The sequence below is a fragment of the Hetaerina americana genome, unplaced genomic scaffold, assembly GCF_022747635.1.
Source record: "Hetaerina americana unplaced genomic scaffold, ioHetAmer1.1.p SCAF_2, whole genome shotgun sequence".
NCBI lineage: Eukaryota > Metazoa > Arthropoda > Insecta > Odonata > Calopterygidae > Hetaerina > Hetaerina americana.
This window is the reverse complement of record NW_027286763.1, coordinates 34,064,181-34,090,323: the sequence shown is the minus strand read 5'-3', so window position 1 is coordinate 34,090,323 and position 26,143 is coordinate 34,064,181. Positions and strand designations below refer to the sequence as shown.

At 37.4% G+C, this 26,143-nt stretch overlaps 1 protein-coding gene across 1 annotated transcript in view; it reads left to right on the top strand.

Moving 5' to 3' along the window:
* Window positions 1-26,143, top strand: part of LOC139687781 (uncharacterized) — a 519,942-nt gene that overhangs the window by 419,567 nt on the left and 74,232 nt on the right. The window contains exon 7 of the mRNA XM_071585075.1: window positions 8,014-8,158. Coding sequence (XP_071441176.1) covers window positions 8,014-8,158 — 145 coding nt within the window. The remainder of the gene's footprint in view (window positions 1-8,013; window positions 8,159-26,143) is intronic.

Sequence of the window (26,143 nt, the reverse complement as noted above, 5' to 3'; positions counted from 1 at the left end):
CGAATGCAAATTCAGAGTGATGCTTTAAAAAAAATTCAAATCCAATGGGCGCGATTTCCTGGTTACTATAATTTAGTAATAGATGGAGTTAGCTCAAATCCATTAGACGGTACTTCAGGCATTCCCCAGGGTAGTGTTATCGGATCTCTTTCATTCCTTTTTCAAGTAAACGACATTTAATCCGTATTTACTAGTAGCATACGATTATTTACAAACAATGCAGTGGTTAACAGATATATCCGTAATCCTGAGGACCCAGCAGATTTAGCCGATGACCTTAATGCTATGCAACGCTGGTGCGATACTTGGCCATTGAAATTTAACTTAAAAAAGAGCGTAGTGATGAATTTTTGGAAAAAGATCAATTTCCCCCCGAATGCCTACTGCATCGGGGCACCGAAATAGTATGTTTAGACTTGATTAAATAGGCGTTACCGTCTCGCACGACCTCTCCTGGATTAAAAACATGCGGGAAATATGTGGAAAAGCTTTAGGGTTTAAAAAAATAGGGTTTATTAGTACTGGTTAAATGTGATGAAAAGGTCAAAGAGAAATGTTGTCTTCCACTGGTTACGCCTCATTTAGAATATACTGCTAGTATATTGGATCCTCATAAAGCTGGATTGATTGCCGAATTGGGTCACGTGTGGCGTAGAGGAGCTAGATTTGCAAAACATTGTTATGACAAACTGAGCAGCGTATCGCAATTATTAGAAGAGCTGTGTTGGAAATCACTCGGGGAAAGAAGGTTAAATTACAGATAAAATCTCTTGCATAAAATGGTATAAAGGATGTATCTTTAGCAGTGGTGTTGAAAATGTATTATTGCTCACATCTTACTAAGGTAGGAGATATCATGGCAATAAAGTTAGAAAGATTAAGTGTAGAACAGATGAATTTAAGGTATCATTTTTTCCACGAACGTTAGGGTATCAGAATATCATCGCCCGATCCCGGTAGGGTCATATTCGCGTCAAAATTAGTCTGGTGTGTTTTCGAGCCTTGCCACACACCCTAGCGGTGGCTTGAAGGGTACTAAAATATCAAATAAATTCTGTTCACACTGTCAGTGTAGCCTAATAATCAAATATGTACCAAAGAGGGCAAGGCGTTTCCAAGATGGGAAGTATGTATGGAGACGCTATTATTAATATTTGCATTCTACCGTTCAAGGTAGGTTTAGGGTGGGCAACGACTATGCATGGATATATTTCTTCATCCCTCCCACGCAACCCAGCCATCTGACACTTAAGTAAACCCTTCATCAATTCTGCCTCTTTCTTTCCTCCCTTAATTCTTCCAAATGTACCTATCATATTCCTAATCCTTCTTGCTTGCCTAACGTTCCCATCACAGTATTAAATATTACGTCACAAACCGCAAAGCAATGTTGGAAAGAGAGATGATATATGATAAAATTAATAAGCAAGTGTCTTATGAAATAGTAAGGGAAAAGTTTTTCGAAACGGATAGTTAAAGGCCATTAATACTAGCGGTGAAATGATATTCAGACTGAGACTCGGAAATTCTGGGTCCATTATCTATGTTGAAAAAGAGCTTATTTAATATTATATCAAATTTTAGATCATTAAAAATAACAAAGTATCAGTATCAGGTGCTCATATCATTACAACAAGCGAGGTACATATAGGTATTGAAGTAATAAAGTATACCAGGGATTATAGTTTTTTGTCTTTAAGGAATAGAGCATTTGTTAAAAGCGGGAATTGAAAGGCAGTGGTAGGCAGAGAAAGAGAATAGATGGGATATAAAAGATACGATTAAAAAATTAAGAATGGTCACGGAGATAAAGCAATGGAGTTTTGAAGGAGAAAGCGATAACTTGTTCAAGCACCATCGCAGCCATAGGTACACAAAAATGCCGAAAGAACACGTTTCGTATCATTTAGAGTACGTAACGTATAGTAAATGATAGATAAACCATTTATTCATTTTATGCAATTACTTCCTAGGATTAGAAATGCTAAACTTGAATTTTTAATTCATTTATGAAGCTTATTTTTAACCATCGTTAGCCAATAATGAATGTTCTTATTTTCATTCGTAATTTTTCATTTTCAGATTTTTCATTTTTTAATTAGAGTGTCCAGTACTAAAGTGCTCTAAAAGACTTTTTACAGCCAGGGAGACAACAGTCTTCTGAACATATTCTTAGTCTCTACACTCATTTCGTATGAAAGGTTTTCTTTATAAGGTAAATCATGGCAACTACGCGGTAAAAATCTCTCTAAATCAACCTGGAATGTCAACTAATCAAGTACTTCGTATCTCGTTCGTAACTCGTATCAAGTGTGAAAATTTTTCTTAATTACCAACTTTTAATATCTCGTTTTTTTGCACCTGGTATAAACAAGCCATAGCATCTTAATACGAGAGGATTTTTTAAGGTACAAGTGGTTCCAAATATGAATTCCTTCCTAATCACGCACCAAGTATGTTTTTTCTGTGCGTTGAAATAAAAATGTCTTTTGAAAGAACACCTTAAATTCTTTTTTCACACGAACGGTGCCTTCGTCCTAAATAATGAATCTTTTTCATTCCAAGATATTCCTCACACGTAGGCTGATATTTTTTGCCTCAGACCTCAGCAGGAGCGTGATCAGTAATTACGTGCTAACAAAGCTGCGTAATTGGGCACTTGCCCCTCGGCCCACTCATCCCCGCAGAGAAATGGAAGCATGGCGCAGGGGAGAAGAGGTTGAGATAGGAGGGGTGCAGGAAAAAAAGAGAAGAACGTCGAGCGATGAAATGAAAAAAAATGCGACAGAGCGCAGCAAATGGCCCTTTGAGGTCGTCGTCACAGGAAATTCGTTCACTATCGATAATTTAGGGTTTGTGTAAGTGAGGGAAGGGAGTGAGCGGGAGGAAGCCCCTTTGACCACGAATAAACATGTCACGGCCAATATTAATTACCCCCGTTCCGCCATCAACGCTCTGTAAAATCCTGTGCACACGGCGCCTTCACAAGTCGTTCACAGTCACGGAAAACGCCCATCTCCCTAACCTCTCGGTCCTATTCCGAGAAAATCGTTCGTTTCTTTCAAGTTTTCTTCTCCATCATGGCTATCCAATTTTACATTCGCAATCCTGTCGAGCGCTCGCTGTACCTTGTGCATGATGATCATTGAGACGTTTTATGTATACTGACACTGCAATCTTCAGTAATACGTATAACATTATCACGCGCTCTCTAATCTCCCTTTCCATTATAATGCCATGCCTATTCACCAGCCGTACCCATTCCCGAAAGTGATCATTTCTATCTCTTAGGAAATGAAATAAATGCAGTCTTTACAATGCAACTTTAAAGTTGAACTATTTATCATTTGGCGTACTGTAATAAAATATGACTTTTTTGATTGTATTTTTCAGAAAAAAAAATTTTTAGAAAATTTTAAAAACTTTTTTTTTAATGGTCGTTTTTACCGTGCCAATGTATGACGTCTTTCCCGAGACGTCACGCCAATCGCTCCAGACGTCTTACTTTGAACAAGATAGCCAAGATTCTCCCTTAACGTAATATAAACGTAGCCCTTGAGAAGCAAATATTATGGTGTGTGGCAAATAAGTAATTGAGTTAAATTATATCTGGTTCTCTCGAAAACTTCGCTTAACGAAACTTATTAGAAAAAAGAAACCTTTTTTTGAGTTTTTATTTGGAAGAAAACCTTAGGTTCCGTTATGCCCTCATGAATCCGGCCTCATGGTTGTGCTTCCACTATTGGAAAAATAACATTAAAACAAACGCTTCAATGATGCAAGTATTTTTCATATCCATAGTACATGTAATATTGGAAATGGAATTTTTATCACAAATTTTAACTTAATAACACACTTTTGAAAATGAACAACTTTTTAAATAGCATGAGCCAATGAGAACAGTCACCTAGCATTTCAGCAGAGGGAAGGATGAATGAAATAAATTTAAATTCACTCTTTCATTTGCCTAAATGTAGAAGTGTCCTAGTGGGCCCTGAACTGAAAGAAATAATAATAAAGTAACAATAAAGAAAGAATAAGGTGAACCCTATGACGTGGCGTTAGATTGGCAGACTACAGAGTCCCATTTAAATATGTAATTGTTTTGATTAGCTGAAGACCCTTTGTAGCCATAGGTACATTTGAAATGGTAAGAGGCGCGCTTTTGATGAGCGAACTGTTCAGGGAATTGCATTGCGCTATTGAAATTCCTCTGTAATTAAATCTCGTCCCTCTCACTCATAACGCTGCACTACGTTTACCTATAATTCATGTATTCAGAGTAATTCTGGGAGCTTTACATCATTTTTTCATTTCATCTTCATATCTCACCTTAAATTGTATGTTGTTATCTTCGATAATACATTCTCATAAAGATATCTTTCATTTCCCTATTCCATTGATACAGCTTTGTATGCCCTTCTGGAATCTCAGTAAACAAGATCATCTTTCCTAGGGGTATCTTTGCCTCTCTATACCTAAGCATTATTTTTACTCTACTTTCTTCTTCCGATGCCGATCGTCTTCTGCACGTAAATTTGAGTGTGACTCATGCTGCTATTTCATTCTTGATTTTTAAATTAACAATCTTCATCTACGAGTACAAAATACCCCGCAAGCCGTCGCAAGGACGTGTGGCAAAGGGTGGTAGGTCACCAGCCATTCTACATGTATTCCCTCTATTTCCTCATGCGCCTGGCACCCCGCGATCCACCAAAAACAGCGTGGAAACGGGGCGACTGAGCACCGATCTGGTAACATGCCTAAATATATTACGAGTATTACATGGTTAGTAGTTATTTCTATTCCTACACAAAGAGGACAAGAAAACAATAAAGATCATGAAAAGAGGGCAGACACACGCAATTCAGACACTAATCATCGGTTGGTATTCTACACATTCCTGACGGACAATTCAATTCAATCTTGAATTTAATCTTGTATGTCCCTATTTTTGACTGCGGGTACTTATTATTTTCTTAGGTGTCCCCTTTTTTATTGTTGACACGAATAGTGCGCGAGAAAAACGAACACTTTAATCCATCAGTTAGACAGTCTAATTCTCTAATTTTATGACAATTTTTGACCCTGTCAATGTAATTAGGGGGCCTAATTACATCTCTAAAGTCGGATGAAAAAAAAACACGCGTTTTATCTTTATAATAAGTTGAATCTAGTCCTAAGTATTCGCATATCTAAAGGATCCTCCCCTAGTGAACTTTATTTATTTAACAGTTTTACTATTATATACACTAATGAATTTTATTGAACTCAAGCATACTACCTTGATCAAAAAGTTCCCGGAATAACCACCGTGTGGCGCTCCCATCGTTCCGATTTGAGTTCTGTTTTTTTTGTTGAATTGGTACATCTGTTGTTGATATTCCCTTCAAATCTTAGTGTCATAACTTGACATTTGCAAAAGTTACGTAGCCAAGAGTACATCTATCTCTGTGTGTGTTGGCGATTTTTTACAATTTCAGAAATGGATTTAAATTTGCAACAACGAACTTGTATTAAATTTTGCGTAAAAAACGGATTTAGTGGCGCACGGACGTTGGAAATGTTGGAAAAGTGTTTCGGCAACGATTCTCTAAAAAAAACGGTCGTTTACCAGTGGCACGAGCGGTTCAGAAGTGGTCGTGAGTCAATCGAAGATGATGAACGCAGTGGCAGACCATCGACATCGAAAGTCGGTGAAAAAATTGATAAAGTAAAAGAAATGTTGGTCAATAACCGCAAATTAACCATCAGAGAAATAGCGGAGGACTTGAACATTGCCTATGGATCCGCCCAACACATTGTGGTTAATGATTTGGGTTTCCGTCGTGTAGCAGCAAAGTTGGTGCCAAAAGACCCCAATTTCATGCAAAAAAGAGACCGTGTTGACGTCGCAAAAGACATGATTTGCGATGCTGAATCCGATCCCACATTCATCAAAAGGATCATTACTGGAGACGAGACGTGGGTTTATGAGTACGACACGCAATCCAGACATCAGGCAAGTGAATGGCGTTCACCAAATGAGCCGAGACCAAAAAAACCACGTCGTTTTCAGTCAAAAAAGAAGGCAATTCTGACGGTTTTCATGGATTACAACGGTGTAGTGCATCATGAATTTTTGCCAGAAGGCCAGACAGTAAACAAAGAGTATTATTTGGGCGTTATGAGACGTTTGCGTGAAGCAATTCGCCGAAAGAGACCAGAAATGTGGGCAGAAAACTCGTGGATTTTGCACCATGATAACGCACCGTCGCACAGTGCTATCATTATTCGTAATTTTTTGACGAAAAATGCAACAAATACCATCCAACAGCCACCGAATTCACCTGATTTGGCTCCCTGTGACTTCTTTCTGTTCAATCGAGTTAAAAAACCATTACGGGGAACGCGTTTTAGCAGCCGAGAGGAAGTAATGGAAAAATCGCAGGAAGCACTGATGGACATACCGAAAACCGAATATAAAAAATGTTTCGAGGATTGGATCAAGCGCTGGCATAAGTGTGTTGCAGTCGATGGGGATTACTTTGAAGGGGACAATATAGATTTAGATGAATAAACTTGTATTTTTAATTTTCTGAATAAATTCCGGGAAATTTTTGATCAAGGTAGTATAGACATATGTTAGTGTATTTTAATGGAGCAAAAAAAACAAATCGAAGAAATGCGAGGCTTGTTGAATAATAGAGAAGTTTCTTAGGATAATTTCAAAGGACACAGGAAAAAAATGGATAGGGACCCTATTCGGTTTCGGCAGATTTTTGATGACTTTAATAGAAGGAAGAACGTTTGTAAAGCAAGGCAGAGGAAGACTAATGTTGGACGGAATAAAGGGAGGCTAAAAGGCACGTGAAATTAAAAAAATGGTATACCATAGAGAAATGGTATTTAAAATTGTACATGCTTTATGTATTTTATTTTTTATTAGTCCGAAAACAGCAGTACGGCCTTTATATTGGACTTTGAGCAATGATATAAAAAGTTGACAATTACATGAATCCAATCCCTTGGGGAAGAAAAAACCACCTTGATTTCTTGGAATACAATTATAAAGTGTTGAGGAATTTTCAGTCATGTTTAGAATTATAGCAGCGCTTAGGCCTTGGGTCTAAAACCTACCATAGACGGTAGACTGCGATTAAAAGTAATGCCATTTCATTATAGTCTAAACTATTATTTTTCCATTGGAAACACTTTCTTTTTTCCTCGAGATATGTTATAAAAATCAATTTACAATGGATTCTGACTATAATATACAATTGCATTGTGGTCTCTACTTATGGCACAATTACATTACTGTTTATTATTAACAAAAGATTTCTTTTTCACCATGTTTTTCATCTTAATGCCTGTAGATACATTTAGCTATTCTCTTAGAAATTGTATAACTGACGTACTGATACTGCATACTGTAATATTCGGTTCAAATTGTATTTCTCAAGATTTACTATGGACTAATAAAAATGAAATTTCCACGAAATGTGAATTTCTTATCAAAATGCTGCCCATTACAGGCTGTTTAATCTTTTTAAGTTAAAATTTAAGTTAAAAATGTACGCATCTTAGGAAACTTTTCAAAACTAGTAATCATTTTTACCACAGAGAAAATACGCATTTAGATCCCTCTACTTTTTTTCACCCTTAATCCAATTCAAAATGCCTATTTTCCTCTTCTTCTATTCCAATAACCTAAATGAATCCCTTCTTTTAAAGTTCAGAGCACCCCCGATTGTATCTCACAAAATCTTCAATTGAATCCCCTAAAATCCATTTTCCAGTCTATTTCTAATTTCCCACATCAACGGTTTCGACCACAACTCTAAAATTTCTTTTGTCTTCAACTATATCCAGCTTTTTTTCTTATTTTATTACTTTCATATATACATCTTATACACTGTCAACCTATGTTCATTTTCTTCACTTCAAATCAAAAGACTGAAATAAGATGGGTGCGACAGTTTTATCTTTTTCTACGATTTGCCACTAACATTGTCAATGTGCCTTTAATTTCAGGTTTTCATCAAGTCAGAACTCAAGGTCGGAGTTATATACGTCAAGGAGGGACAGTATACTGAGGAAGAGATCTTGGAAAATAATGATAATAGCTCACTTTTTGAAGAGTTCCTGCAAATTCTTGGAGATAAAGTTAGATTAAAAGGTAAGTCTTCTCAGATTCCCCTATGGAATGTTAATTTTTTGTTCTAGTGCACAATATTTCCTTGTTCCAAAATAGCGACTCATTTACCAACCTCAATATATTTAAACGATGTTTTATTCATAGTAATAGTTTTTATATTTCTTTGTTTTTGTTAAAATTGGCATACAGGGTTGCACCCAAAAGTGGTAGGACTGGTTTTTTTACAATAATTTTATTGACGATATACTTACATCGACTTAATAATCTTCAAAGTATGCTCCTTGAGCTGCTACACACTTAGTATGACGTTGTTCCCATTCCCCGTACGCCCGCTGGAAATTTTCTTTGGGGATGTCGTTGATGACCCTCGTCGAAGCCTCTTAAACGGCCTTTATCGAGTCAAAACGTCGTCCCTTGAGCTGTCTTTTCATCAGGGGGAAGAAGAAGAAGTCCAGTGGTGCCAGATCGGGAGAATAGGGCGGGTGCGGCAACGTGGCAACGCCGTATTTGGCCGTTGCCTGTTGGTCGACACTCGGAATTTTCGGCACCATCTTGGCGCACACCTTGCGCATGGCCAAATCCTGTGAAATAATGCGTTGGACGTTGGATGCAGACAGACCCAACTGGTCTGCAATTTCTTCACTGGTCAAGCGTCGGTCTGTGTTCAGCAGTGTCCTCACTCTGTCCACATTCGTGTCGGTTCTTGCCGTCGACGGCCGTCCGGAGCGATGGTCGTCTTCAACGAGCTCCCTACCCTCTTGTGCCACTCAAATACTGTGGAACGGCTTAAGGCAGTGTCCCGAGAGTTTCGCACAAAACTTCACGGAATAACGTTGCTCTAAATTCAGATTCATTTTGTTTTTCGACGCGGACAAAAAACTTGCTTCACTAAAAACGGTGTCCTCACTCAACGACAGCCCGCAGGCGACTTAGGTTGGTGTTGGTCTGTTGCTAAGAGCCCCCTCCACCTTACCCTACCAGGCAGACCCCCCTCCACCGTTCCGTTCGCGCCAGAGAATATCAGTCCTACCACTTTTGGGTGCCACCCTGTATATATACTTTTCCCAATTTATGTTGGATGCTACTATATAAATGAGAACTGAGGGAAGCCAAATATTTTGCAATTTCAATTTTTCAATCCCCAGAATTCCTTAACCAGCATAATTGCTTTACCCTCCGATTCACTCGCCAAACAATAACATGAAAATATTCTCCCATTTCACCCTTATTCAAGGAAGTCGGGTTGGTGGAATGGCTCTTCAACCGTTATGCTGTTACTATGCCGTTTAGTTAAAATGGAATGTAGAACCATGTGACCATTTGGCATATTTCACAAAGGATAGGATAATGTCGGCGCATGGTTTTCCCTCCAAGCTTCCCCGACTCTCTAAAAATTCTTTCTCTACCTTATAACCAACGTATGTCTAATGAAACAGCTCTCATTCAACTTTTCCATAGTGACTAGTACTACTCATTTTTAGCGAACTCCCCCTTCATCAGTTAACAGTGTCAATTTAACGAAATAATTCTACCTTTCCCCATGAGGACGCGTATGAAAATAACGTACGAATCGGGAAGCAACACTGTAGGAGTCATAAACCAAGCTCATATGGTGCAACTATTTGAGTTTTGACGGAAAGGGTGAATCGTTACGGATTGATTGAAAATTTTATTTCACGCGTGAGAAAAGATTTGGTGAATTTTTCTCATGGAAGCGTTTTAATAGTCTTAAAATAAATTATGAAAGGCTTTTTATCTTCTGAAAAACTTATTGAGAGAGCATAGAAGCACTTTTGATGATGTCTTTCTGAAATTTCATGGTAGCTTTTCTTAAGTTTTTTAATATTTTATAAACTTTTTCTCTTACCCTTTTCATGTTTATAATGCTTTTTGATGAAAATTCTTGTGGATTTGCCATTTTTCTATCATTTTATGTACATGAAACTTCTCGGTCTTTACGCTTTTTACATTTGGATGCATCCATCTTTTTACAATTCAAATAAAAACGAGCATCTGCATGGTTAGGCCTTGTCAGGTCATCCGGATCTTAGGCCAATGAATCGTATTGATCTCAGGTGTAGACGCGGGCGAAGTACCCAGTTACATGGGCAATAATTAATTATATCTATTTATATAAATGAATTTAGCAAAAACAGTTTTTTAGTTATTAATATGTAAAACTTTGCAACATTAGAATTCAGGTTTTCTCCCACAAAGTAAATTATTTTATAACTCTAATATTACAAGAGCCAAGCTTTTTGTGAATCGGATGTGATATAATTATGCTCCAATTTATTCGACCTATATTATATATAATTCATTTAAGTGCAAAAAACTATAAATAGTTCGGTCAAATAGAATATTTAAATGACAAAAACGGCATGTGTTCTTCTTAAATTTATCAGTGCTTACCAGCATAAAGGAAACTTCCATATTAGCCAAAATACGGAAAAATTTTCCTAATACTTTGCGGCAATCTACTTTAATATGCTTCAAGTTATTACCTTTATTTTCTTCCTTTGTGGAGAATTGTATAATATGCATGGATAATCGAATTAAAATATAAACCGTGGATTCCAATTAAGTCCGAAAAACACTATTTCGCATGAATAACCTACCAAGTAATGAATATTTTCTTCAGATTTGTAATACTTCGATTGATTTATTGTTGTTCATATCCTATCTGGATATTATTCTGGCCTTAACATACCAAGGTAGTTTGCAAGTTTCATGGAATCACCACTATATGTCAGTTCTAGCGCAACAAGTGTCCTCTTTGAGCAAACACGTGACACATCAGTGCTCTGGGAAGAGATCTGTAGTGCGGACGCCGCTCTATTGTTTTTCCCGTATAGTGATTTGTGAAGATGGAAAAAATTGAGATTCGAGAAGTCAACAAATACTTCGCAACGAAAGGTACGAAAGCTAGTGTAATTCATGCCGGCATTTAGAACACTGGAGACCTCTGCTCCTTAATATTTTCTTATGCTCATAACTGTTCATATGTTCATAACTGTTGCCAAGTTGATATACGAGTTTAAGTTTGGTCGGGACAGCATAGATGATGATCCACGTGAAGGTCGGCAAACATGTCCCAAAACCCCAGAAATTATTGCAAAAGTGCAGAAAATGGTCATAAAGGATTGCCGACTGAAATTGCGAGAAATCGCAGTTGTAGAGTTGTAAAGATATCATCTGAACGGGTATGTCTTATTTTAACAGTGGAAGTGGATATGAAACGCATCAGAATGGAAATTTCCGAGCAATGATTTACCCATTTTAAGAGCAACAAACAAGATATTCTGCATCGGTGTGTGACCCAAGATGAAACTTGGATCCACTGCTATACTCTCGAGACAAAACAGCAATCAAAACAGCGGAAACATGTTGATTCACTGCCAACAAAGAATTCAAAGGCAATTTGGTTGGCCAGAAAGGTGATGGCTTAAGTTTTCTGGGAAGCGAAAGGGATTCTGCTGTCAAACAATTACTGAAAAATAATACGCTAACCTCCTGGATCGAATACAGCAAAAGATATACGAAAAAAGACCAGGTGTGGTAAGGAAGAAAGTCATTTTTCATCAAAACAATGTACGCCCACTCACAGTTGTCGTTGCCATGGAAAAAAATACGTACACTAAGATACGAATTGTTACGACACCCACCTCATTCGCCTGATTTGGCTTCATCAGATTTCCATATCTTCCCCAAGCTGAAAATTGTCCTCAGTGGACGGAGATTCTCTTCAAACAAAGAACTAACAGCCGAATTAGACGGTATTTTGCAGGTCTGAAGGAGAATTTTGGAGATGGGATCTAGGCATTTGAGCATAGCTGGACCAAGTGCATAAGTGTACAGGGAGACAATATTGACAAATTATTAATTTTCACTGAGGTAAGCCGTTTATTTCCATTCCATTACGAGAACTTATCAAATTACCTTCGTACCAAGATTATAATAATAATAATAATAATAATATTTATTTGCCCAGAAGACACTGACACAGTGTAATAGATACATCAGATAAGTGTATAGGACACGTCATATGTACGTATAGATGTTAAACAATGATGTAATTCAGAAAAGCATGACACAATAATATTTTTTTGCATAAAATATATTCCATATTCAGTATGGTTATTTTTTCTCCATGAATTCCATTACAGAATAAAACTGTTCTTTCCTTAAAAATGATATTAATTTCTTTTTGAACAGGACTGGATCCTTTACGTACTTAAAATCGTAAGGGAGCCTGTTCAGTGCAAGGAGGCCCATTGATTTAGGCCCCAGGGATGTATTTAAAGTCCTGCAATAAGTTTGATGCAGGTCTCTGCAGGCTCTGGTTTGGTGACAATGAACGTTGTCATTTGTCATATAATTGGATATATTACTTTTAGCGAAAATGCATACGACATAAATGTAAATACATGGAACAGTCAGAATATTTAACCTTTTGAAGAAGGAAAGACTAGGTGCATTGTAGGAACAATTGCATATTAATCGTATTAAACATTTTTGAGCTTTAAAAATTGAATCAGAATGAGGGGAAGAACCCCAGAACAGAATACTATAGATAATTAAAGAATAAAATTCTCCGTAATAAATTGAAAGTAAGATATCAAGGCTTACAGATTTCCTAATACTTCTAATAAGAAAGCAAATGGAATTTAACCTGCTACGAAGATTGCATATGTGTTCATCCCATGATACATTTTTATTTATAACAACTCCCAAAAACTTGGATCTAGAAATTTGGGGTACACACGTTCCCCCTAGGTCAATGGCCAATGAAGCAGGGGCTTTATTTTTATTAGAGAAGTATATGAGTCCAGACTTGTCAGGCTTGAGTTTCAGAGAATTTTGTGAACACCATTCACAAAGAAGTTCGGAAACTCTAGCTGCTGTCAAGGTCAAGTTGTTTAACGATGGTGCTGATACAATTACGTTAGTGTCATCAGCATATAAAATTGGCTCGGCTCCTGGAACTGACTGCAGAACTTTTGGTAAGTCATTAATGTAAAGTAAAAATAGGATAGGGCCCAAGACTGAGCCTTGGGGTACACCTAATGTAACTTCTTTACTAGGAGAAGTAAAATTAGTACCGTTCTTTAACAAAATAACCTGTTGGTGCCTTGCGCTGAGGTAAGATTTGATCCAGTTATAAGGGATACCTCTGATGCCATAGTGTCCTAATTTGGACAAGAGTAACTGATGATTAACTGGGTCAAAAGCCTTGGAAAAATCGAAGAATAGTCCCAAGGTTTCAATTCTATTATCAAGATTTGAAAGTATTAGGTTTACGAGGTGATAGGTGGCTGTAGATGTAGATCTGCATTTCCAAAATCATTCTGTGAGCCAGACAAGAGATTAAAAGATTCAAGAAATGATGTAAGTCGATTATGGAAGACCTTTTCAAATAGTTTCCCTATCTGGTTTAATAAAGATATTGGACGGTAAGAATTCATATCCTGCTCACTACCTTTCCCTTTATAAAGTGGTACAACTTTGGCAATTTTAATGGCATCAGGAAAAACACCAAGTTGTAGGGATTTATTAATTAGGAAGAGTATCTGTTCCTTGATAGAATTAATTGATTTTTTTATCACAATCCCTGGGATACCATCTGTACCAGGACTACTTTTGTTAGGGAATTTTTTAATGATGTTCATCAGTTCCAGTTCAGTACAAGGAAGCAGGTACAATGAATTAGACAGGCTTGGGATTAGAGGATAATTAACAGGAATTGGAGTATTTGTAGTAGTCTGGTGGGACAAGTAGAAGTCATTTAAGTTGGATGCCATTTGAGAGTAATCAGAAATACGTAACATTACCGGTGGAGTCCTGTAATTTGAAATCATGATGATTATTGATAGAACACTTAGCTTCCTTTATAATCTTCCAAATTTCTTTAGATTTGTTATCGGCATTGAGAATTCTACAGTTGTTAAATGTTAATTAACATTACATTATCAGTTTATTTTGAAAACTGGCTGCATGCCTAAAATATATCCGAATTAGATACTCTATTAAATCGGTATTTGATTTTTACACTTCACCGTTTCTTTAATTCTCATTTTTCGATCGCTATTTGAGTCAAGGTCACTATGAGCAGGTTTCCGGAACCCTCATTGGCATTTTCACAGTGACTCTTTTCTTTCTTTGAGAAATACGCTCACATTTCTAACATAAGGCGTGTCATTCCCTTGTTATCAAGCCTAAAAGCGTCTTGTCAAACCCGGCACGACCACAGTGAGTACGACTAGTGACGGCCATGCTCGCCTTTTACAAACTCAGCATTGACGTCATCATCCTTTTTAGTGACGAGGAAGCGAGATTGGAAGATAGAACATTTACATTTAGAGCATGGTTGCCTCCACGGTCAGTACGTCAGTGCACATATGTATTTTTCTCTAAAAGGTTTCCTTTTATTTCGGCGTCAGGTATACAAGGGATGACGTACATGCATGCCTCTTCTAGTAAAATAGGTCATGAGGCAGTCATGTTTTTCTTCGACGATTCAGCCCATTTCGTGAGACATGATGTAGAGCCATTGGTTACAATAAATGATTTCCTGTGATCAATAAACTAGGAGTAGAAATGAGTGGACTTTACAATGTATATCAAAGGCAAAGATGAGATGTTTTGATCTGGAACAAAAATTTTCCTTTATCACAAAAGCAGCGCCTTATAACAGGCAATTGAATGTGGGCATTATTTCAAAAAACACTAAGCGTATGAGAAGTAATGCGTGTAACATTGTATAAATAACTATAAACACTATTCCGACCATAGTCCAAGGCGTATGAGCATTTTTCAATGTATTTAGAAAATTGAGTAGAATAATTATTCCAACATAACGACTAATTTGAATTTTGAACTCATTATCGCATTTGACATATTTTATGAATTAAAAACGTACAGTTCATTGAAATATTTTGTTTTAATACCTACAAATTTATTATCTAATTAATATTTATTCATAGATCGACATTTGAAATATGTTTTTTTGGCAACTTTCTTAATCTAAAGTCGTCACATTTGCGGGAAGTGGTACGATAAGTGTACAAGGAAAATATCCTTACGTGCGAGTTCTTGTGGGTAATCCCATTGGATGAAACACATTGGATAAAGAATTACGTGTATATTCCAACCTTTATTATTCTTACCCAATATTTGCTTTCATCAATCCATCAAGGCTTTCATATCCGACAATATTCGTGTTAACTTGTTCTTTTTAATAACCTACTATCAAAAATGTATGGCACGCTTCCCTCCTGTTCCATTATTGTGGTAGAAAAAGTTCTCAAATAAAATGAGACCTTAGGTGAAGAAGCTAAAATGACAAGTCTGTCAAGGAAAAAATATGGATACATTCTTCTACTTATAAAATGCCAGCATAATTTACTGCTCTCCAGAAGAAAAAAATGCGTGAAAGAAAACGTTTTCAAATCTTTTAAGGATTGCAATGCGAAAGCCAGATCAGGAAAAAAATGTTGAGCCATAAATCTGAGCATGATGGTATTTATTTAATTTTATAAATTATTACCATACCGATAAAGTAAAGACAAAAATTGAAGCAAGTTATTCAGCAATAAAGGTGAAATAAAAAATGAAGTTATGATAGCCATTATGAATGGTTACAGCGATTGTTATTTTTATTATTGTGGTGTTTAAGATGCTCACACACTAAACATTGATAAATTTCTTTGCTCATCCTAGCATACCACAATTCGATAACCAACTCCTCAATGAACGCTCAGTTATACATACAAGGTTTGTATAAACTAATATCGAGTTCAGCGAAGTGGGGCTAGATTTGTCAAAAATTGTTATGACCAACGCAGTAGCGTAACTACTTTGCTAGAAAATTTAGGCGGGGTTCCCTTACACAGCGGCGTTTACAATATAGATTAAACTTATTAAAAACATTTAAAGATGGGTCCTTTTCCGATGACATCAAGAACCTAATACGAACCCCAACGTATTAAGGGCGGAGGGATCACGAATATAAGATAAGAGAGATAGACTGCAAGACTGACTGGTTTACAATGGTCATTTTTTCCAAGATCAATAAGAGACCAGAATGCTTGTAATCGAAATCCCCCAGGAGCCGGCTCGACATAATAAGTATTAACCTACAAGGTTGCGACTGCGCATGGTTATACTAGTATATTTATATATATTTTTTGCAGGTTCCCCTTACCTTTCCCCATCCATTTGAAAAACCCTAGCCCCCTCATCCCTTACCCTTTCCTCCTGGTGCTGCACCCCCTGCCACACACCTTTTTTTTGGCTTGCAGGGTATTGATGTAGATGTATAATTTAAAAGTTTCGGTAACAATTTTTTCCTGACTTGTGCGTGAATTTCTGAATTCACACCGTCGGTTAAGTGTGCGCATGATTGCAGATTGTATTGACATTGATAAGATGACAGTGCACACCATTATCACTGAAAGTTTGGCGATGCTAAAGATGTGTGCTAAACTCGCCCCGAAGATTTTGACGGATGTCCAAAAGCAGAGTCGAGTGTCTGCTTGCGAAGATCATCTGTAACGCGACGCGACGATTCCCCAACTCCCTTACTGTCCCGACTTGGCTCTAGAGAACTATTTGCTGTTTCCGAAAGTTAAATCCTCCCTCAAAGGACATCACTATGGAGCTTTGCACTTAAGGACCTTCCGCAATCCACCAACCAGGGGGCCTTCGACTCGTGTAAAAGTCGCTGGCAAAAGTGTGTTGACGCTCAAGGGATGTACTTTGAAGGATTTTGAGGCATTGTAGCATTATCTGAAGTAAATCTATTAATCCGAAACTTTTTCCGATAACTTTTACACAAGCCATGTATTTTTTCCAAAGAATCTCTCGCTTTTCCAATCCTGCCTAGAATTTCATCGTTTGTTTGCCTTTATTTCCATTTAAAATTTTTCATCCTTCTCAACACCCACGTTTCAAAAGTCTCCCATTTACGCCCTCCTATTTTAATGTTTATCTGGGCCTTTTTCTTTCTGGAAAATCATAAAGCCTTTGATTTAGTTATATTGATTCTCATCCCAAATCCATCGCACCGAATTTCCAATTCAATCAGCAATGCTTGCAGCCCCTTGGCTGACTGACAAACTAAAGCTTGGTCATCAGCGAACCTAACTGATTTTACCCATTCCCCGCCCAATTTCATTCCTACCTCCAGCTCTTTCCATGCCTCTTTAATCATTTCCTCTGCATACAGGTTGAACAGCACCACCGTTGATAATGGACAATCCTGCCTTACACCTCTTCCTAACGCTGCCCATCCGGCCTCCAAGTTCCCCACTCGCCCCTGAACAGTCTGAGACATGTACAGGTTGCGGATCAGCCTCCTTTCCCTCCAATTTATTCCTATTTTCTGCAATATACTCATTACTTTTTCCCAATTCACTCTATCAAAAGCTTTTTCAAAATCTACGAAAAAGCAAATACATCCTGATATCCTATTTTCCTCTCTCTTAGTGACCTCATTACATCTATGACAACACGACATCACGATGATTCTCTCCTTCCTGAGCCCAAACTGATCATCCAATTAGTGATTATTTACTCCATTTTGAAGTAGAATTTTAGAAAAGAATTTCAGAAGTATATATTCCATTATTATTCAAATAACTTTCTCTGTTCTTCAGCTGCGTGCGAAATCAAATTTATTGTTCTGCAGTCCTCATATAATGTAGCCTTTACCTATTTTGGAATAGGATCTCTCGCTGATCTGATGAAGTCTTCCGGCCAGATTCTACCCTCTCAAAAGTTGAGATTTAACCCATTAAAAATCTTCTTCTCACGTTTTCATTAACCATTAAATATTTCTATGGGAATTCTATCCAACTCCACAGTCTTATTTTGTTCCCTTAACGTCCATAGTGCCCTTTCTATCTCGCAATCGAGTATCTGGAATTAAGTTATCCTCAACTACATCATATTTTCTTTCAAACTTGCTGGCGTAGTATCCTTAAAATATAGGTCCTCCTTTCGTTCCATGTTCCGTGAATCTTTTCTAGTTCAATTGGCAATATCCTTAGGTAATATGTTCAGAAATTCCCATCTTATTTCTTGATCGTTCTTTCACCTTCTTTTATTTTACACCTACTTCACCGATTCTTTATGAGTTCTCCATTTCGTTTCACTGTGTCCGCCACCACGATTCTTTTTTCCTTTATTCAACTATTTGTGATTTCTAATTCTGTAATTACATTCTTTCATATTCTTCTCGTCACTTAAATGTTATTCATCTGTAATTAAGTCAATAGTTTCCTTGTTCTTTTCCCATTTAGTCTTCCTATGGTTTCAATTTCTGCTTTAGATATCCCTGTTTCCGGATCTCTCCACCTTTCTTCTGCTTTTATCTCCCCCTGTCTTCACTCTTTATTTTTTCCACTTCCCCCTCGTACTACTCAACTCTTACTTTTCTTTTTTTCTTCGTTAATATTTCTACATTCGATTTCTTTATTTTTCTAGCCTTTTTTATCCCCTTAGTCCTAACCTCACACTTGTTCATCACTAAATTATGTGCTGAATCCGCTCCTACTCCTTGGAATCTTCTTGAATTAATTACGCAATTCCTGATTTTGTTCCTAGCCACAATAGAGTCTACCTGATATCTCTTTAACTCCCGTGGCATTATTCATGTGTGACTACTTCTTTTGTGATGTTTAAACTAAGTGATGATCAAACCAATACTCCGGTAGAACACTATTGCTTTGAACCCACGGTAATTCCCTGTTCCAAAACCGTATTCCCCTACCTTACTAAAACCCCTCCCTACATCCACCGTTGTGTTCCAATCTCCAATCACTAGCAAAGTGTTCCTTCAAGTACACTTGAAAGATTTCCTCTGATTCTTCTACACCCTGTCCACTTCTTCCTCTAGGTGATTTTTCGATGACATAAAGACCTTAACAATGCCCAAATTCATTGGTTCAGCCTTTTTTCTACTGATGACATTTTATCATTCTCTTGCCCTTTGTTTTTTTATGATTTTTCCACTTTTTTCTTCAAACTGTTGCCACCCTTTGCTCATTTCTTGTGGAGAGGAAGAGCCACCCTCTTCCCCTCTGCTGCATATTATCCTATAACTATCGCTTCATTAGTCCTCACCATCCTATCTCACCTCGCTGAGACCTCAAATATCTAAATTTCCTCTCTTCATCACCCAATCTATATTTTTAAATTTCTTCTTTCTTAAAATCGTCCTCATATTCCAAGACCCTATTTTAACTGGTTTGGTCCTCTTCATATTTTTCTGTGCTGCTAAATGTGTACTGCAAGGACTTGGTGACATGTCGACCGCGGAATTTTTGCCTTTCCCGCTGCCGGGAACGATACACTTTACCGCCGAGCGGACCGGGTTCCATCATGGTTAGGATATATTCATAATTGTGTCAATCGTGTTTTTTGAATTTGTTTGAACCCACTGTGTTCAGACGTCTTGTTACCTTAACTGAAGCACAGGCTCCTCGCAGACTACCTTTCGTCTGGCTCCTACGCTTATAATTATCTAGAATAAATGAGCAATGGGTTCTCCCTCCGAGACACCATTGCTCCTGCCAGTCAGGCTGTATGGGTCATTAGAACTCCCCAACCCTCCCGCCACGTTAAAGTTGCAGCCCACTAACATTTCTCTCAGTTTGAACAAGCAAATACTTAGCTTCGAATACCCATAAACCCTTTGATATAGTAAACCCTCAGAAATTTTCACGCTGTCAAGTATTTCCAAAATAATAATCTGCACACCCTCTCCATATGTACGACATACTTCCCTCTCAGTCCCGGTCTCTTAAATATATCGTCCATAAAGACCATTTCTCCATTCTTACCAACGCAAAAACAGTGACGAGCCTATTACCGAAATGTCCCTCCGTCACTTTTAAACCACCCGTCAATCAATCTAACGTCTTGAAAACCACACCTCCTGTAATCTTTCTTTTTCATCCGCTAATCAACCTGTTCCCAAACACGCCACCGAAACTTTAAAAAATCTTTTTGTTAATTCTTTAAAGTGACTATTTGTAAGTATATATTGCACAATCACTAATAAATATCTCCAAACAAAAAGAAGCAATGTGGGTTCTGGAGATTTTGCAAAAAGTATTTCTTTGAGCTATTAAAAATTTCACTTTACAATTGAAATGTGAAATATGCAAGATGGAGGAAATAACGACACCGAGTTTCTTCGTAGATAGAGACCGTTAATGCTGCGAAATGTTTTCGTAATGCATTAACTTACGCCTTCAGGCCATTTCCTGGTTATTCTGGGTGTAGTCTCGCGTCCTTATTTCCACACTTAAAAGAAAAGGGTACTCACATTCCTAGAATCCGCCTTGCAGTGCAACAGTGAAGTTGCAGAAGAAATAAAGCCAGCAGGAGCCGAGGCCATCACTTCTCCGGTAATCCACCGATAAAATATTGAGAGTACCTTGTGCGATGCAAGCCTGGCGCTGGTCCAAGGAAAATATTAACGTTAACAGTAGGTTTTGGAAACGATAGAAAGTTAAAAGTACCGTTTGTTTCGGCCCTGAGTGCGTGAAAACAGTGGATTATGAGGATTAACGAGGAAGATGTAACTCCGAAGGTGGTGAGGCGTCGATAGGTAGGGTTTGGGAAGCAGAGCATTTAGCAGCAGAGTACGGATGCATCACGTCTCTGTATTTAGGAATTTAAGGGATCGGTTTCAATATAAGCCCCCGTAGAATGCCTACGTTTGCCCCACTTTCGTTAGAATCCGTGTTTTGAGCAGAAAACTAGGGAATCCATTAGTTTACATTTTTTTACTATCGAGCGGCCGAGACATGACGAGTTTCACATAAAACTCTAAGGCAGGTCAGGTGAAAAGTGGATAAGGACAAAAAAAATAATTAATTTCTGCGAATTCTTTGTGCTCATGATATCGAAACCAATATTGCGGCTTAGGATTTGGGCTGTTCTATTGCGTGACTGTGAACACTCAATATATGGTGCTTGAGCAAATTTTATTGAGTTTAATATAAAAAAGAAAGGTAGCTTGGAAAATTCGAAAACTTGTGAGTTTCTTTCCTTTTTGTGTATTTCTGTGTTTTTGTCTTTTTCCGCTAGTGCTAACTTCAATATACGAGGGTCATCCGGAAAGTAGTACCCGTTCGTGAAATAAAGACACAAAAGTAAATATTAACAAACATAAAAAATTTTATTTGAAAGAGGATACTTTAAACTACTTCTCAACATAATCTCCAAGCAAATTAAGGCATTTGTCATAACGTGTGACAAGTTTCTGTATTCCTGCTGCATAGTCCTTCGCCGCCAGCTCATTGAGATACGCGAGGGACCCATCTTGCACAAATTTTTGCATAATGCAGATGGTGTTTAACAATTTCATGAAGAATTGTTCGAGAAACATTGGGAAAATGCTCACAGATGTCATCAATTGTGACGCGCCGATCGTTCCTCACGAATTCGTCAACTGAGCTCACCAGTTGGTCTGTAATGACAGACGGTCTCCCCGAACGCTCATCGTCGTGTGTGTTCCCCCTCCCCATGTTGAAGTTGCGACACCACCGCCGAACAGACGACTCGTCCATTAAATTGTCTCCATACACCTCCTTTAATTGGCGATGAATATCACATGGGCGAACGTTTCTTGCATTGAGGAATTTAATCACTGCCCTCACTTCACAACTGGCGGCGTTCTCAATTTTTTTAAACATTGTAAACAATCACAGAAACAACACAGGCAATGCTAGCGTCACGCAACTTGGCTCAGAGAAGGCAGACAAGCCACTGAAGCTATCTGACCTCGTCCAGCGGCTACTCGCGTCGTCAGCACTTCATGCGGCACGAACGGGTACTACTTTCCGGATGACCCTCGTGTGTGTATATATATATATATATATATATATATATATATATATATATATATATATATATATATATATATATATATATATATATATATATATATATATATATATATATATATATATATATATATATATATATATATATATATATACATTCAAACAAAAAAATCCGCCATATGGCGAACAAATGTTCATTCACATGGAAATAGATATAAGAAAAAGGAATTAAGGAATTGGTACACATATAATGGACGAACATATATATATATATATATGTTAGCCATAAACACAGCCTGAAGGTCAGTTTGGTAGGTGATGGTAGAGTTCACACAGTACTAAGCCCTAAACGGTGTGTGACATTCACACATCAGCGTAGGGAGGAGGAATTGGTACACATATAATGGACGAACATATATATATATATGTTAGCCATAAACACAGCCTGAAGGTCAGTTTGGTAGGTGATGGTAGAGTTCACACAGTACTAAGCCCTATACGGTGTGTGACATTCACACATCAGCGTAGGGAGGTCAGTTTCTTTCCCTGTGCTGGTTATGGTTTCCCAGTAAGACCTGGCACCCGAAAAATCAAAAAGCTTTGGTACAGCTGCAGGTTCTCCGAGAGACTTGCCCGGGAATCAAACCCGGCCCCTCCGGTTCGGTAGCATTCAAACGCTGTACCCATGGAATACCGCGATCCACACAAACACACACCTATTTTTGTATAATTTCGCGACAGCCACTAACACGCTGACGAAATTATGGTTGTCATCATAATACCGGTCCATATTACTTTAAATACGCTGTGTTCAGCAACTTGCTGATCTTATTCGAAGTCACGAATGTGGGATTTACCTAAGTCTGGTGAAAATCTTTGCGTGCAAGGGAAAATGTTATCTCGGAAGGAAAATGCCGTCCCACTTTTCGGCAAAGTTTGTTTCACCTGCTAGGTGTTAAGTAAATCTTTTGTATGGAATCAGGTTTCCAATAGCTATGGAAGGGCAAAAAAACCTTCAAAATTATTTATTATACTCTTTCATGACGTTTCTACAACTTAAGCTTAAATCTTATTATGAATGAAACATTCTATTTTAAACTAACCGTTAAATATTTTTAAGATCTCTTGAGTATATCTTTTGGAGAGCCATTTGCTCAGAATATGATAATTCATTTTATTGGCCTGTTACATTCTGCACATTACAGCAAGATTAGCGGGCTTGCAGCGTCGAGAAAACGGATACAGTGAAAGATAAGGATTGGAGCAAAATAAATTTCAAGGTAAAATGGAAAAGTTAATTTTTAAAATCCATTTGAGAATATTACGACCACAGCTAGAAAGTTTTGAATGTTACAATGTAATCATGAGGAAAACATATTAGTTCTGGTGGGTCGTATTTAATTACGTAAAATATATGAGACTAACAATATGAATCTTAATTCTTTCAAAATATTCTTCAATTATTTGTTATTTTGTATTTACGTTTTCAGTTGAAAGTAAGGAAAATGTTTTGAAAACAAGGGGTAAATTAAAATGAATTATTTCACTTGAAGACACCATTACGAAGGAGGGAGTTTAGGAAATTACTTTTCTGTTATACAATCGTACAGATGAGTAATAGGAATTATCGTGTGTACAGAGCTGATATAGGATAAAGATAGAACGTAATGTACTTCTCGATGAGGCATTTTATTATAAAAATCTAAGTCTTCAGGATAACTTGAGACTTCTGGATATTTCCTTCGGTCGTTTCGCCTAACGGCATTTTGATACCTTCTTGCAGCAGTAAACGAATTTTGAATAATTTAAGGATCGGAATTTGAATGCGCATATATTTGTAAATGGATGATAACCTTAAGGAGCGTAATTTCGTTTTCTGAAAGCTTTGGCGTTGAAATAATGTCCAACTATTTTAGTTCTACTCCAGACGCAAGGACTTCCCCATCAAATTCACTCCAAATATATCTTCATTATTTCCTCCATTAATTCTTGCATACTCTAAGGTTTTGCAGCTATTCCTTAATGTTCAGGACTATTTCAAATTTGACTGTCCATCGTCTTGAGGAGCGGCGTGAAATATTTCACGCCTGAAAGGAACCTACTCCAACGTGAGAGAAACGTTGACTCAGATAAATGCTCCACCGTCGGCAGATGTCGGAAGCTACTTCATCACTAATCATTCGCCTAAAATGTTCAATATAAAAACTGGAGACTTTTGAAAAATACGCATTTGTGTTTTTTAGCTCGCATTACCTTCGAAATATGGACTTTTGGCAGGTACTCAAATGGTTTTGCGACGGAACTTCACTATCAGAGCGTAAAATCACTTCTAATTTGAGACAGAAAGCTTAATTTTATGATTTGAAGCCATTTTTGATTGCGAGCAAGGCAGTGAATATTTTTAATTTTTATCAGAATTTTAATTTAAACCTTAAGACTTGCTGAGGAAATATATAATTTATTAGTAAAATGAATGATTCACCGTAAACCTTTTATGAGCAAAATACCAGCAAGTTATGAGTCGACATTTTAATGCTTCTTACAATACTATATTGATGTTATTATGAGTATTATAGGATTTAACTTTGAATTTACGAGTGGTTTGGGATTGCATATAAAGACAACTTTGAGATATTTAATTTGAAACTTACTATTTTCCAAAATATTTAATTCTTTGTGATAATTATTTAAAAATTTTTTAATGTACTTCAATCTTACTATTATTATTGTGAAATCCGGATATTTGGAGCCTAGGTAAGCCTGGATTACTGCAGGTGAATGGACAATTTTTCTTAGAGTATCTCATCTACAAATCCTAAATACGAACAATTAATATAACATAATGCTAGCCAATTTATCTTGACCATATATGTGTATATAAATATATATATATACATATATATATTTATATTTATATATTTATACATATAGTTATTTATTTATTTGTATATCATTTATTTTAGCACAAGAGCATCAAGTTATTGCGGAGTTATAAACTGTAAATATTTAAATATAAAATATTTTCAATTAATGAAATAAGAAATAACTTCTTAAATGAGAAAAGCACGCTATATGACATGAACAAATCGTGAATGTTACGTTCGAATACGTTGGGTTATCATATTTTGTACTAGGTTAGAGATCAGGCGTAAAAAAATTAGCACCTATTGATTTTGTCGATTAATAATTTTATTTTTCTATTATAGTGCATCTATTATAATTTTTGCAACTCTCGAACCTGTTCCGCTGGTATTGGGGTTCAGCCAAACTAGAGGGGGAATGATTGCGAGTCCCAAGGGTTTCCTTTACTTACGTACCAGAGTCCGTCACGTGGTCCGTGGAGCTCATTGATATGTATGATTACCTTTTTGTTTAATTTTTCACGCATGACAATCCACCTCAACTATCCATTAACTTCCTCCTTCTTGTCATCAGCCTTATTTCTCACGCGCGGCATCGATGCTAGATGTTAAAAAGAGTATTAAATGTCGACATTCTCCAGTACTTCGCCATTCCCCATTACTCAATCACTACCAGAGACCGAAGGAATCCGGTGATAAGTTTAAAAATACTCTCGGAGAAATTGAGAGGTGCATATCGGAGTCAGTCAGAGATTCACCACCACGGTAATGGCTGCTTTCCGCACGCTCCTGCTAAGGATTTAATGGAGGGCAGGGTTTCCATCGCCCTCTCCTTTTCTGTCACTTCTACAGTCTTTTGGCGATCCGTGGACGAGGAGGGAAGTGTGAATGGCTTTTCGGCTGCAGCACTTCGGTGCGGCCGAAACGCGAACTTCACTCCCACAGCGCTCGTTGGCGTGTGCGCATGACACTTGATCGCCTGGCATTCCCGAGCTGGATTCAGAGGCATGTCCACAGGGTCAGAGGGCGGAGGGGAAAGGTGGCCGTCAATTTGAAGTGCGACTGAACGGATGGGTGCTAAAAATGTTGTAATGGTTTTCTCATCCGCCTCATAAAACCAAATTGTTGTCCGAGGAATTATATCTTTACTTTCGCACGGGACAAAATGTGTAAAAGGCATCTAAGATATACGAATATCATTACCATTTTTTGTATTTTTTTCGTTGCATGATATCATGACTGACTCCAATATCCTTCCACCTAGAAGTTTATTTTTTTAAATATATGAA